General features: G+C 38.6%; 1 protein-coding gene across 4 annotated transcripts in view; it reads left to right on the top strand.

The window, feature by feature from the left end:
- CLSTN2 (calsyntenin 2) overlaps positions 1-13,468 on the top strand; it is a 353,548-nt gene that overhangs the window by 280,803 nt on the left and 59,277 nt on the right. For all 4 annotated transcript variants that reach the window (XM_063408692.1, XM_063408691.1, XM_063408690.1 and 1 more), the window contains exon 9: positions 11,479-11,641. In XM_063408692.1, coding sequence (XP_063264762.1) covers positions 11,479-11,641 — 163 coding nt within the window. The remainder of the gene's footprint in view (positions 1-11,478; positions 11,642-13,468) is intronic.

The raw sequence follows: 13,468 nt of genomic DNA, 5'->3' as shown, positions 1-13,468 counted from the left end.
AGATGGGAGCTGAGAGCTGAGGCACCACGTCTAGATGTTTATTTAATGAATTATTGCCAGCACATAACACTTCCTGTGGGATGTGGGTTGATAAGGGACTGTAATCCCTTGGTCTGACAAAGTGAGCGACATGTAGGTGGGACTGTGTGAGAGGGATGAGACAGGAGCTCTCTTCAGGAGGTGTTTTCAGAGCTAAGCACAACTGTTTGCCCTCCAAAGAAAACAAGCCCCAGCTACCTTGTTTTCCTCATCTCTGGGGTCTAGTTTGCATTAATCCCACTTTTTGTACCTTTATAACATCCTAAAGACTGCCTGAACCAAGTGTTTTATTTATTTAGACACCAGCAGCAAGGGAAGGATGTATCATCCTGCTTCAAACAGTGACAGCCTCCTTTTTCTTCAAGCAACCTCCTGATGCTCAGGGAGACAAAAATCCTCAGTTCCTGCAGACCCTTCAGAAGTGTGGCCACACCTCTCAGTTGTCTCAGTCCTTAGAGCAGCAGGCAGTCAGTATGCTTGACTAAACATTTGAATATTAGCATTTCAGCCAGGTTTCTAGAAAGCAAACTGAATTTAAACCCCTATATATTAATATTTGAGAGGTAATGGCAAAGAATAGCAGAGCTTGTTTTGTATTAACACCCATAGTTTTGGTTTTTTTAATTGTCTATGTTTTGATTAAGTATTATTAATAAACTGCAAATTATTTGCTTGGTTTTCTAGCAAATAATGTATGTTTCATCAGGCGTGTTAAACGGGCATTTCATTTAGTTTATGACCACAATTTCATTTGCAGAGAGAACCCTCTAAGGAGTGAAAAATAAGTTTGTTGCAAATCTCTTAATAGAAATATCTAACAGGCAGAATCCCTGCATGTGTCATCTACGAAGGCAGATCCTGGAGATGAAAGAAAGTGATTTAAATTCCAGATAAGATTCAAAGATGAATGATGAGGCCTCATGAGTGAAATGAAGTAGAATTCTATGTGTGCTGTCTTGAAGGCGGAACAAACTCACAGAACAAAAGCTCATATCACCTCCCTTTGAACTCAGGTTGTTCAAATGCCCACACCTTTTCAGTTTTGGAAAGGACATCAATAATGCAAGAAAATAAGACTGACACAATTTGTGCCTCAACGTACATGAAACGTGTACATGATGTCCTCAGGAACACAGTGGGTACCATTTGGAAATAAAGCAGTTTCATGCTTTATAAATGCATCAATAGTCAAAATTCAAAAAAATAATTGACTACTTCAGTAAATAATATCAATGAATATCAGATCTCAGGTTAGGAAACAAAGGAGGTATTCGGGCCATTTCAGTTAGGTAGGAGCTCAAAGTATCTGGTGGGTTTCATAGTTCTCAATATTATTCTTATTTGCTAAGTGGCAAATGTGTTCTGTTTGTGAATAACTCCTAAAGACATGATCTCCTCAGGTCTTTGCAATTTTTTATCTCTGATCATATATAAACACATTTGGGTATATAGCATTTATATTAGCTTCTTTAAAGAGATATTTAACAGAAAATTTATACTGACAAATCATAGTGTAGATCAGTATCTGGCATATAAATGAAACAGCCATGGAAGGCCTTTAAATTGGGAGGCAGGAAATAAAACTTGTACTGTTTATTCTGGCTGAGATTTTGGTTAATCTTTTTGTTCCTCAGAGTCAGTTGTTTCAAGTTGGTCTAAAAAAAGTCCTCATGTATCATTACTCAGTAAAGTGCATTCATCTCGGAATATTGATCATTGTTTCCATTTAGATAAGAGCAGTTTTCTGCCCTGATAGGAGCAAGGCAGTATTTTATTGAGCCTGACAAGCTGCAGCATCTGTGGTGGGAGGTACAGTTCCTCTCTTCCCTTGCTTTTCCTGCTCTCCTCAGCTGTAGATTTCCAATGAAAAATGCAAGCTGGCAATGGCCATCCTGCATCTCTGAAGCAAAGATCTTTGCATTATCCTTAATGGTTTTATTTGTTCTTTTTATACCCTGACATCAGAGGACTTATCTGCCTTTTGTTAGTTCATGATCCATTGGTGTTAATTAATAGTAAAATAAAGGGGATTTTTTAAAAGAGAAAAAAAAAGATAAATAATACACCAGGATGAGTTACTGTTCAGTAAAGTTTCCTGTTACAAGTAGTGAAATATTATGAGAATAAAGAGCAGATAAAATAGAAATTATTTGGTTTGTTATTTATTTTTTAAACAACAGTAAAGTTGTTTAAAGAGTAGGAACCTGAAAAATATTTTAAGTGGTCTGATCTCCTCTTGGCTGTCTCACTTCTGCTGGCAGCAGCGCTGCTCCCTTTATTGGGTATCAGTTTCTGACAGCCTCAGAAGGGAATATAGCTTCTGAAACAGAAGGCCACTGCTCTGCTCCCATTGTAACTCTCCTTTGGAGACCAGCCGTCAGCCCAGAAAGCCTGGAAAGAGGGATGGCCCAATACAGAGCACCACAGTCAAGTAATGTTAACTGGGTTTATTTACATGAGGCGGTGAGACCAAGAGAGAGATTAATGTCCAGGAAGAATTTCCCTACTGGTGAAGAAGAACCAACATTCATCCTAATCCCATAGAAATTTCATTATGGGAACTAGTATAACAGTTTATATAAATTATTTTCCCTTCTATTACCTACCAAGACTTTGTTATTTGGTAGTTTAAGAAATATCAATAATAACTTTAATAGTAGATTTAACAGGGATCAGTTTTCATTAGCTGTGTATCACCTCAACAGTTTAGTTTCAATTTCAGTCCAACTCAGTTATTAAATATTTAGTTTCTGAAAATGTTTTCATCTTTGTATGCTCCAAAAATTTCTCTTTCTTTAACAGTTTTTAAATAATTTTATTCTGATAGGAGCTATTGAAAGTACCCTGAAATCTTTACAACTAGAATAGTACAAACTGGTCTAAGAAAATATTCACATCGATATGAGCTGTTTCAAGTTTATTAATTTTAGTGATTGTACCGTGTTCGCTCTCTAAAAACAGTTCCGCTTTTACTTTAAAGCTTTAGAAATACATAACTATTGTACAACCCTGTTTTCAAATGTGTCACTCTAATTTGTAATTAAAAACCCTGAATGTATGTTGTGTGTATGTATGCATGTGCATATTTATATATCTCATACATTCATATGTATATATGTACCACTAAAAGCTGTAAAGGACTGCACCAGGGAATTGTTTTTACCATCTCTCCATCTTACAGTAATGTAAAAGTCTTCAGGTATGGGACAGGGTTGTCAAGTCTCTCCTAAGAGTAAGGAAACCAATCTGTGCAGGGGAACAGCCAGATAAATTTCAAGTGAAAGTGGTTTCTGATGGAAAAGGGCCAGCACTGTTGTCATGCAAGATCTCATCAGGGGACTGCAGAATAAGAAACTAACAGATGTCTTTTATTATTATTTCATTCCCTGTCCTTTATTTTTCTACAGTTAGTGAATAGAGGTTTACCCTGAGATTTCTTAAATCCTTTCTGTTTTCATACACTGAAGGTTCATTCGCAGAGGACTCAAATGTTATATGTGTTTGGAATTAAGCTGGCTTCATTAACTGCTGGAATAATAGAGTGGCTGTTATGATTCTGAAAGGGGCAGGGGATGCTGAGGTGTAAGGCAGTGATCTGCTCTGCCTGGCAGAATGCTGGCAGCATCAGGAGGGAGGACCCTGGCTAACAGGGAGCTCAGTGCTGCAATTAACATCCTCTCTCCAGCATATGGGGCAGGCAGCTCAGACAAAACCAGATAATAATTCTCGGAAAACTCACAGTCAGATTTGTATACTTACCTCTTTTACACCGAGGATGACACACAAACCAGAATAAAACTATCTCACAATAAAGAGAAATTTCCCCCAGTTGCTACAGGGTGACTTGCAATAAATGTGTTCACCTTCTTTTTTGAGATGAAAGACACTGGCTGTGTCAGTCAACTACCAAATAAAACATACTGCAGAGTTCTGCAAGATTCAGGTTTTTAATGGCAGGAAAATCAAAGATCAAAACATGTCTTACATCTGGAAGTCTGCTGCTAAACACAGACTCACCTGCTTTAGGTGCTTGCTCTTCCTGCTGCATTCAAATGAATGGATGTAGAGGGAAAATGACTGAGGAGGGAAAAATAATTACTTTTATATGTCACTACAAAGTAAAGAAGAATTTCTGATAAAATACAACAAGGCATTTCCTATGGGAACATCTGTAACTATAAAGAAAGATAGTTGGAAAACATGCTATATAAATGTAGTTCAGGAATTAGTTTGGATGAACTGGTATTGTTGGGGTATTTCTCAAGAGAAAAAAAAAAGTTAAAAGATAGAGCTTTCCTCACCAAATTTTTTGAGTGATTTAATGGATATCCACACTTCCATTTGACATGTTAAATAAATTATATTGCATAATAAACTGTGGGGCTCAAGGTGTTTTAACAAAATATTCTATCCATATTTTCTTAAAAAGAACAAATCTTAGGGTTGTTTCCTGAACAGTCTGTGAAAATCTGGGGTTTTTAAGTGAAAGAAAATGTCTGAATCTAATAATAATAATAAATAAAATAATAATTTTAACAAATTATTTAAAATAATGAATATTAAGCAGAAGAAAAATATGTACTAGAGAGTGAGTAAATAGTTGAAAAGTTTGGAAAGAAGACTGTGATTAGATACATGGTTATTTGCATACTTAGTTCTTATTAGATAAATGTTTGTTTTCATACTTGAGCAGGTACACAAGAAATTCCAGTTTTTCTAACAGACAGTTTCCTAGACTATCCAACTAAATAGTTCATATTGAAGAATTATTGTTTTATAAGGTACACAAACTCTCATTTTAAATCAATCAGCATGAGGCTGCATTATCCTTTCAATTAGTGAGAGTATAAGAGCAAGGAAATGCTTCCCAGTCCTTTGGTAGGAAATACAAACTGGTTCCAGATTTCTCACCAAAACTCCTGTGAGGAAGCAGTAACTTGCTTGAGACATCCATAAGGAGCAGGGAAATGTCTTTTGGTCCCTTCTCTGGGTAATGTTCTTCTGACACAGAGCTGAGGTTCCAGAAAGAAGGGATTCATTTGCACAGTGCTCATCTCCTTTATTCTATGACTGATCACACGTAGTCCTTTATAAATGCAGCTTTAGAAGAATGGTTATTTAATTTGCCAAATTAACTCCCTGCCCACAGAGCTGTAACATCACATAAGCATCTGTTCTAGAGACATCCAAGTTCTGATACAGCTCTGATAGCTGTGGAACAGCTTCCTCAGCAAGGAGTAAAAACTACTCCATCCTGCAGCCACTGCTGCAGACACTTGGGAGAGTGGTGGTGCTCCGGTCTCAAAAGCAGAAAAGGTCGTCCGGAGGAAAGCAGTCTGGCTGGGTGAGTTTCTCCTTCACTGCCAGCCACCAGCTGTCATAATTCTGCAGCTTGCTCAGGGAGACTCTGTGATCACTTTTAAGAAGGGCTGCACAGGCTGAGGTTCAAGCTACAAGATTTTTTGTGGAGATTACATGTGCAGCAGTATTCTTACAGACAAAGCACTGCTTTAGTAGATTATGATGATGCTTTGCAGTGTATCACCTGTAAATTTAACTGTGGGACTGTGTATCAATGCCTCTTTTCCCATATGCAGTATATTTTCCTTCCATCCTGCCTTAAATTACTTCCATTCTGTATCTATTGGCACTGCAGAGACAGGGTGTATTGATTTTACAGACAGGGGGAAAAGATGTCGTGTGAAGAAGCTGCTGAAGGATAAATGTAGAACACAAAACACAAAGAGAGTATTGAAAAGGAAGCCCTGGTACATAATATGAATATTTTAGAGCTTTATTTAAATTTTTCTGAAGAGGTTGAGGAGATATTGGAGACCTATCTGCCCTCTACACACCTTCACTTAGTGGTCAGGAATATTAAACCCTTTCCCAGAGATGTTTTAATAATTTCCAGGGAAGCAATGCTTTGGTTGAGTAAAGCCAACAGGTGGCAAATATGTCCTAATATGGAGTCTGTTACTGAGGTATGAGGTATGAGGTGTTACTGAGGTACTGAGAATACATAATGGTACAACATACAGCAATTCATATGACTGAATGGATTTGATTAGTCAGTTTGTGCTTCACTTTTGTTTATTTTCAAAAGCTCTTCCCCAAAATGAATATGCTGACAGACTGTACTGTAGCACAAAGCCAATGTCAAGTGCACATCTGTTGATTCCCACAAAAGCAGACTTTTACCATAAACCCACATATTCACAGCAGAAACAGATTTTTGTTCATTGTATTAGGAAACAGGCACCAGGTAACCCAGGTACCCAGTGAAGCAATGCCATCCTTCACACTGAATATCTGCACACTAAATTACACACTTGAGATCTACACCAGGAGGTTTTAGCAGTGTTTTCTTCTGTTCCTGGTGTAGAGATAATTAAAAAAATAGAACAAAACAAAAATCCAGAAGTGTTTATAGACAATGAGAAAAAGAACCCAAAAAGTCAACTCTAACATTTTTTCCTATACCACTTAATCAGCTTTGCAGGTAGCTCAGCTACTGAAATTTGAGGCAAAGATTTATCAGAAGAAATCAAAACGAAGCAGCAGTTATAGCTACAGCAATGCCCCAAGGTATCTCCTTTTCTTATTTTAAACTAACATGCCTTAGTTGCAGACATCTGTGGATGAGGACTGACATTAGGAAAATAATTAAGATAATAAATGGGTTTCTAAAGTAACAGATAAAAGCTCATTCAGTGTCTTTAAAGATCCCATTTCTGAGACAACCATGTTGTACCTCAGAGTGGGAGAGGAGAAATGCTCTCTGCTCACCTGTGAATTGCTTTCATGCAAAACTCACCAGTCTTGGGCCAAATGACAAAACTGCCTAAAACGCCCAATTTTTTAAAATTTACATATGTAAGTACACAACAACTTTCTTTGAAAAATTGCAAATCTTTGTAACTTTTTCAATTTGATGTGAAATCCACTGCCAACCAGTTCCAAATTATTATCTTTTTTAGGCTTCCTTGTTGCAGTGGCATTATTCCTTAGGTCCTGATTCAAAGTATAATGAAGCAGTCTTTCAGAACCTTTCTTTTAGCTCCCTGTTTGTAAGCAGTACAGTGCTTTCTCTCAATACTCAAAAGTATGTTCAAAATAAATAATAAAAATATTTTGTCATCTCAAAATATATAAAACCCTATCAAAAATATTGGAATCAACAGAAAAAGAGCAATGCCAAACCTTGTAAATTTTTAAAAAGCTCTTTCAGAAGGATTTTTTTAGATATGAAGAGAAAAATGTGGTGTTTTTTTAAACTCAAAGCAATACTCCTCTCACCTACCAATTATCATCTATTTTCAGTGCTCTGAACTTGGGTAGTGGGGACCAGGCTTTGAAGCCAAGCCACAAAGCATTTGACTGCTTTCAGAACAAGGCAGGAGGGTTTTCCAGGAGACTGTGGCTGAGTGAATAATGCTAATGCCATTAAGATTCCCTGCATCTTTTGCCTTCTTTAGTGAGGGGATATAAAAATGCAGAGTTGTCCACTTTGAAAAGGCTGTCTGTGGTCACCTCCCCCTTGGTACTGTAGGGCTGCTGTTTTTCCCTAAGAACAAACAAGCCCAGTTCCCTCAGCTTCTCCTCGGGTGGCCAGAGCTGGCCCTTCTGATGGTTCTCCATTGAATTCACTCCAATTTATCGAAATACTCGTATTTAGGGACACAAAGCAGGCCCAGTGTTTTAGATGTGCTCTAATAAATGATGGCTAAGGTTGGGGGTGATGGATTCAGAGCATGTTAAGGTGCTACAAAAGGCACTGAGAAGTGACTACAGTGACATGCTCTGTGTTTTAAATTTGGATTAAGGTGCTTCCTTCAAACAAGTGGTTCAGTCCGACCAGTTTTGTCAACTGAATGAGTGGTTCAGACTACTCAGACAGAAGGATTTTTGTCTCATAGCTGCAGTAAGTGGTGCTATTTGCAGAGAGCAGAGTGCTTTGTTTGCTTTCCTTTCCTTCTTCCTGCTTCTGTTGAGGATGAGTGTGTTCTGAGAGCATTTCCTCAGCAAAGTCCCAGGAAGCAGAAGACAGAAGCCACAGAGGCCTTTCTGAGCTGTGAGGGGACACTCTCAGGTGTGCTCTGAGCAGCACTGAGGAGATCTGCAGAGCTGTTTTCCTGCTCAGGTCCCTGGGATGTGCCAGCTGGCATGTGCAGAGCTGTTTTCCTGCTGGGGCTCCCCAGGCTGCTGAGGGGCACCAGAGGGACGTGCAGGGAGCTCAGCAGAGGCTTATGGGGATCATGAATAGTTCTTCACTGGGCATGTGGGGACCTCATGCCTTGGTGTGTGCTGCCAAGCAGGTGAATGATCCTGTTCTGGGAGTGGCCCTGGCTGACCCAAGAGAGGTTCCAGGAGTTGGAAACTGCAGATTCTCTCAGGTGCATGCCAGGCCTGTATGGACTAAGCTGAAAAATGGAGCCTTTTGCAGACCAGAAAAGTCAGGTTCTAAGCACCACATGCTTCTCAGACTAAGAACTTTGGTTTCAGTCTTTTCCTGAGCATTCCAATATAAAGAACAAAAATCTGACGGTTTTTGTAGAAGATGCCAAGAGCATAAGACATACGCTCCATAAGATTTATATGGAGGCTGTTTTCAGCTGTTTCATAAAAGCATATTCCAATGCAATGGCTTGTAATCAGCACTAGGACTTCAGGCTGTTTAATTCCCTGTGATTTGATTAATACTTTTTAGAGGCAGACTGGCGTGATAGAGTGATTACACCAAGCCATCCAGCGGTTTTGGAAAGCCCAAGCTTACTCATCTGTAATTTTATTTCATTACAATACTTTTATAAATTAGATTTTTAAAATAAATTTCCAACTTGACAGTATTAAAATTTATTTGCCAGTGTGATACATTTTATAATTTTCTTTTCCTGGCTTCACTGCTTCATATTGCATTCCATTGCTACAGTGGAATACATGCTGGGAAAAAATTGACTTCCTGTGTTAAGAAGGCAAAGAAGGTGTCTGAAACAATACCATAACAAATTACACACCACATTTATTTATTTCATTATTTTGTTGCTTGTGAAATGGCCAGCCATGAAGTACTACCTGCTGGTGAATGACCGGGATGTATTCCAGAGTTTGGAAGTAATTTTTTGCTTCCTTGTAGAGTATTTGTTTTTACACTGAAGCCCAGTACAGATACTGAAAGATGATTTGGAGGAATAGACATGTGTCTGTGTCCCTAAGCTGAACTGAAATTGGGTGACAAGGTGACCAACAAGTGTTGTTGAAATCTCAGTAACAACCAAGCTGAGACTTTAAGTGTGTAAATTCCCTTCAAAACAATGCTTGATTTGCTTATATGTTGAAGTTTAAGGAAATGCAGGTAAGTGAGGGTTCAAGGATGTCACCAAGCTGTATGCACTTGAGTTATCTTAAGTTCCAGAATGTATAAGAAAAAATAAAAGTTGCTGAGTACTTTGTGTGGACATCCACAGTTGGACATCTGCATTTTTCTTGAAAGCACTTGAGCCCAGTTGCAGGAGCCTTGAATTGTGGAATTTATGAAATGTTGTGTTTCCAGGAAGCATTTTCATTGAAAAATATAACTGCCTAGTGGAGTAATTACACTGGCTACACGTTTTCATGCTTTTTATGTGTGTAATGCCCAAAAATGTTTGGGTCTGCTCTGTCAAAGTGCCCTTGCTTTAGTTAAACATGAGGATTACTCACTCACTGGAGTGCACCTGGGACACCCTGCATAATGCAGTTCAGGGTTGCAAAACAGAAATAGTGTGGAACAGTTCTTCACAAAGTGCCAGGTGTTCATTCTGTAGGTTTGGCCATGGAAGGTCTCTGAAAACCAGGGGTTTTTTTCTATGAAATGTCAGCTGCATGTAGTATCACACTGAGCAGGTCAGGGGCTTGACAAGCTGCTCTTCCTTGGAAGGCAGGGTTGCATAACACTGTTGGTGGCTGGTGTTTGTTCAGTAAAATTTTCAGTCTTCCGATTTATTTACTTTCAGTTTTGGTTTCAGTTCATTTAACCTTCAGAAAACATTTGTAGTGTCTGCTGCTTACAATAGAAGGCTCCCTCCAGCAGCCCCTTGCTGCATTTCTCTCTCGCTGTGGAGCTACGATGTCAGCGGTAATAAGTGTATCTGTTTGAAATAGAAGTGATTAAGTGCTTGTTGAAATGTCTTCTGGAACAAAACATTACCTTTTGCTTTCAAAGAGCAGATATTACACCAGATAGCACTTAGCCTGGCCAAGGACAAAGAGTTATGTTTAAATATCACCTTCTGCTTGCTTCTGTGAAAGAGCAAGGATATCTGCATTCAAGCACTTCCATTTCTTAATACATCATAACAAGGATCTCTCCAGAACTGAAAGTACCATTGCTGTAACTATTGTTTTGTTTTTCAAACAGCCCACTCATCCTGTGGCTGTTTGCTTTGATTTATTCCTTTGAACTTTTAAATCTGAAAGATACAGAAAAAAGAAGTTGGGCAGACACTGATATTTGCACACCAGACTTCTGTCTCTAGAGGCATGGGTTCATACAGCTGTACATTTGTGAAGGAAAGCTGAACTTGGCCTTTCTGCAGTAATCCCTGGTTGTCCAGCTCAGAAATTCATATGTGATTTCACACTAATGTTGTCATCCTGAAAGTATGTTGTAACTGTGGACATTGCTTTTCAAAGCTGGTGGGCATCAGGGAAACCATAAAGATCCTCATTTTCCCATAGTCTGGGAAAAAGCTCAAGGCCAAAAATGAAGGGTGAAGAAGAGGTGAGTTCCCTGCCCAAACCTGTAGACTGCTGGTCCCTCTGTGTTACACAGAGCACAACCCAGGTTCTTTTTAGCACTGTTGAGGTCCTGGCAGGTTGCACAGGACTTTTTAAGTACTGATGGGATAAGTTAATAATGGCAATCATTGGTAATACCTAATCAATCCAGTGACTAAGGGCTGTATATTTTCTTAATCTGAACTTAATAGGGATCCCTAGTAACTATGCCAGTGCATCCTATGTGTATCTTGCATAAAAGTTTGTGTTTTCAGCAGTAGATAAGAATTCCAGTAGATAAGATTAAGTAGATAACATTAAGAAACTAATATTATGTATTAGCAAATGTGAAAATACAGATCAAATACCAAATTGTCTGATTTTTCTATTTTCTATCCATGTCTTGTTTTCAGAGTGTGTTTTAAGAAGCTTCTATTTGTCGCATATATTTTGCAAATATGCCAAGAGTATTTATCAACATTGCTTTGGCTTTAATTAAGATTAATTATTAAAGATTTCATTATTTATTAACATTGTTTTGGCATTAATGTTAGAGATGTAGAAATTGCAGTAACATTATTTCCTATAAGTGAAATTTGGAAAGAACACAATTTCAAAACCATATGGGATCTAAAAGTCAGTCACTGTAAGAGCTAACTAATACTTTGCTGTGTCTCCCAGATCTGTGACAAGGAGTGGCACTACTATGTGGTCAACGTGGAGTTCCCTGTGGTGACGCTGTACATGGACGGGACAACGTACGAGCCGTACCTGGTGACCAACGACTGGCCCATCCACCCCTCTCACATCGCCATGCAGCTCACAGTGGGGGCTTGCTGGCAAGGTAAAATCACACCAGCTAACAGACAGCACAACCAGGAGTTCAGCCCGAGAAAGAATCTTACTTGTCTTGCTGATTGCATAGGAAATAAACTGCTAAAAGATTGATGGTATAAGATGAGGTGTAAATCCAGACTTGTTAATGAATCCAGTCCAAGGGTAAAATGGACAGGACATTAACAGGCTTTGCATTTTCATTTGCCTGAAGAAGTATTGGATACAGTTTGTCGATTCAGTGTGAAAGATTGTCTCCTTTATCTTTTGTCTTCACTTCTTTTAATTGTTTCCCTTGTTCTCCAGCCTTAAGCAAACTATCTAGATATTAAAGAACTCCAGCTATCTCTTTTTAGTCCCTGCCTCAGATTTCTTTTACAGCTCATGGCCCAGTCCTGTGCTCATCACATTGGATGTATCTCACCAGCAATTTCAGCAATTTACTTGATTCACCGTTATACACCAGAGATAAAAGTGAGAGGAAAATAAATCCAAAAGTCCAAACATCTGAGCCATACCTCTATGGGTGTTTGCTTAAATACGACCTTTCTCTGTTTTCTACCCTTTATAATCCCATACTTCTCATTCTTTTTACCTGGTACTTACACCACTTTCATTCTCTGTTCTCCACCTTACACCTGAAGTGCTCCTCTTTCTCTACTTGTCTGTTTTTGTAAAGTTGCTTCCATTACCCCACCCTGTTGATTGTCTATTTACACTGTCTTTTTTCCACTAAAAGTATGAAGTGAAGGAAACTATAATTAGGAAAAAATGCTTTAATATAGATTGTGTTTCTTCCCCACTCTTTCATGTGGTCTCACTTTCTCCGTTATCACCTGGCTTGCCAATATGATCTCTGCTTATTCGCAAAATTTGGACATCTTAGGCATGGCTGGGCTGTTCAGTGTAAATAGTACTCGAAGCAAATCCAGCTGTTAGATTATGAGTGGGGTAAAGATGCAATCTTTACTTTGATGATAACATGCACAATGAAACCGCACTAATCCTAAAAACAAAATTTGGTAAGTTTACAATATTGATAATTATTTGAGGTGTGATAAGCTGGTCAGCATTGCATTAATCCCGTATACTTGGAAAAATACAGACTGTTTCTTGTTTAGCTGGTGTTTGCATGGGTTGATTTTTTGTTATTCAGTATTGGTGCAGTATTTTTAGATCAAAATTCCAGAGTTAGCAAATGCAAATATCATTTGTAAATTTAGTTCTTTCCAGACATGAGAAAATGCCATAGAGGCTGTGAATAATCATGGAGTATTACTTCTGAAAAATCACCATTTCTCTGTAGCTGTGCTAAAAAAAAATATTTTAATCCCTTATTTCATATTTATGCAAGGTTCTTCTTTATAGGTCAACATAAATGTTTTGGTGCATTGTTTGTATTACTTCTGCCCCTTATCTTCTTTCATTCACGCTCAGTGTTTTTGTTACTCTCTAAAAGCAGTCCTAAGTGTTTTGAGGGGTTTTTCCCAAAAGTCTTGGCATTGCTGGGAATGTACTCCCCTCAGCCCTCACCTGAATCTCATGTTAATCATGCTGCAGGTGCCACGTCTGGGGGCCTGTGCAGCAGTTTGGGTACCTGTGGAACAAGCGCTGCCTAAGCAAGAGATGTGCCAGCTTTGCCACGGCGTTGCATCTGTGGGGTTCATCTGCCCCAAGGCAGCTAAGACCAACAACAATAATCTTGTTGCCTCTGCACCTCTGTCTCCTTGTTTCAAATTGGGAAGAGAAGGAATTAAGGCAAAACTGCTCACACAGGCTCACAATACATTCAGACCATGGACTCTATTTCATATTTAGGCTGTTAAACAAATAAAAA

This window comes from Prinia subflava, chromosome 11 (genome assembly GCF_021018805.1).
Source record: "Prinia subflava isolate CZ2003 ecotype Zambia chromosome 11, Cam_Psub_1.2, whole genome shotgun sequence".
Lineage (NCBI taxonomy): Eukaryota > Metazoa > Chordata > Aves > Passeriformes > Cisticolidae > Prinia > Prinia subflava.
This window is presented reverse-complemented; position numbering and strand designations above follow the sequence as displayed.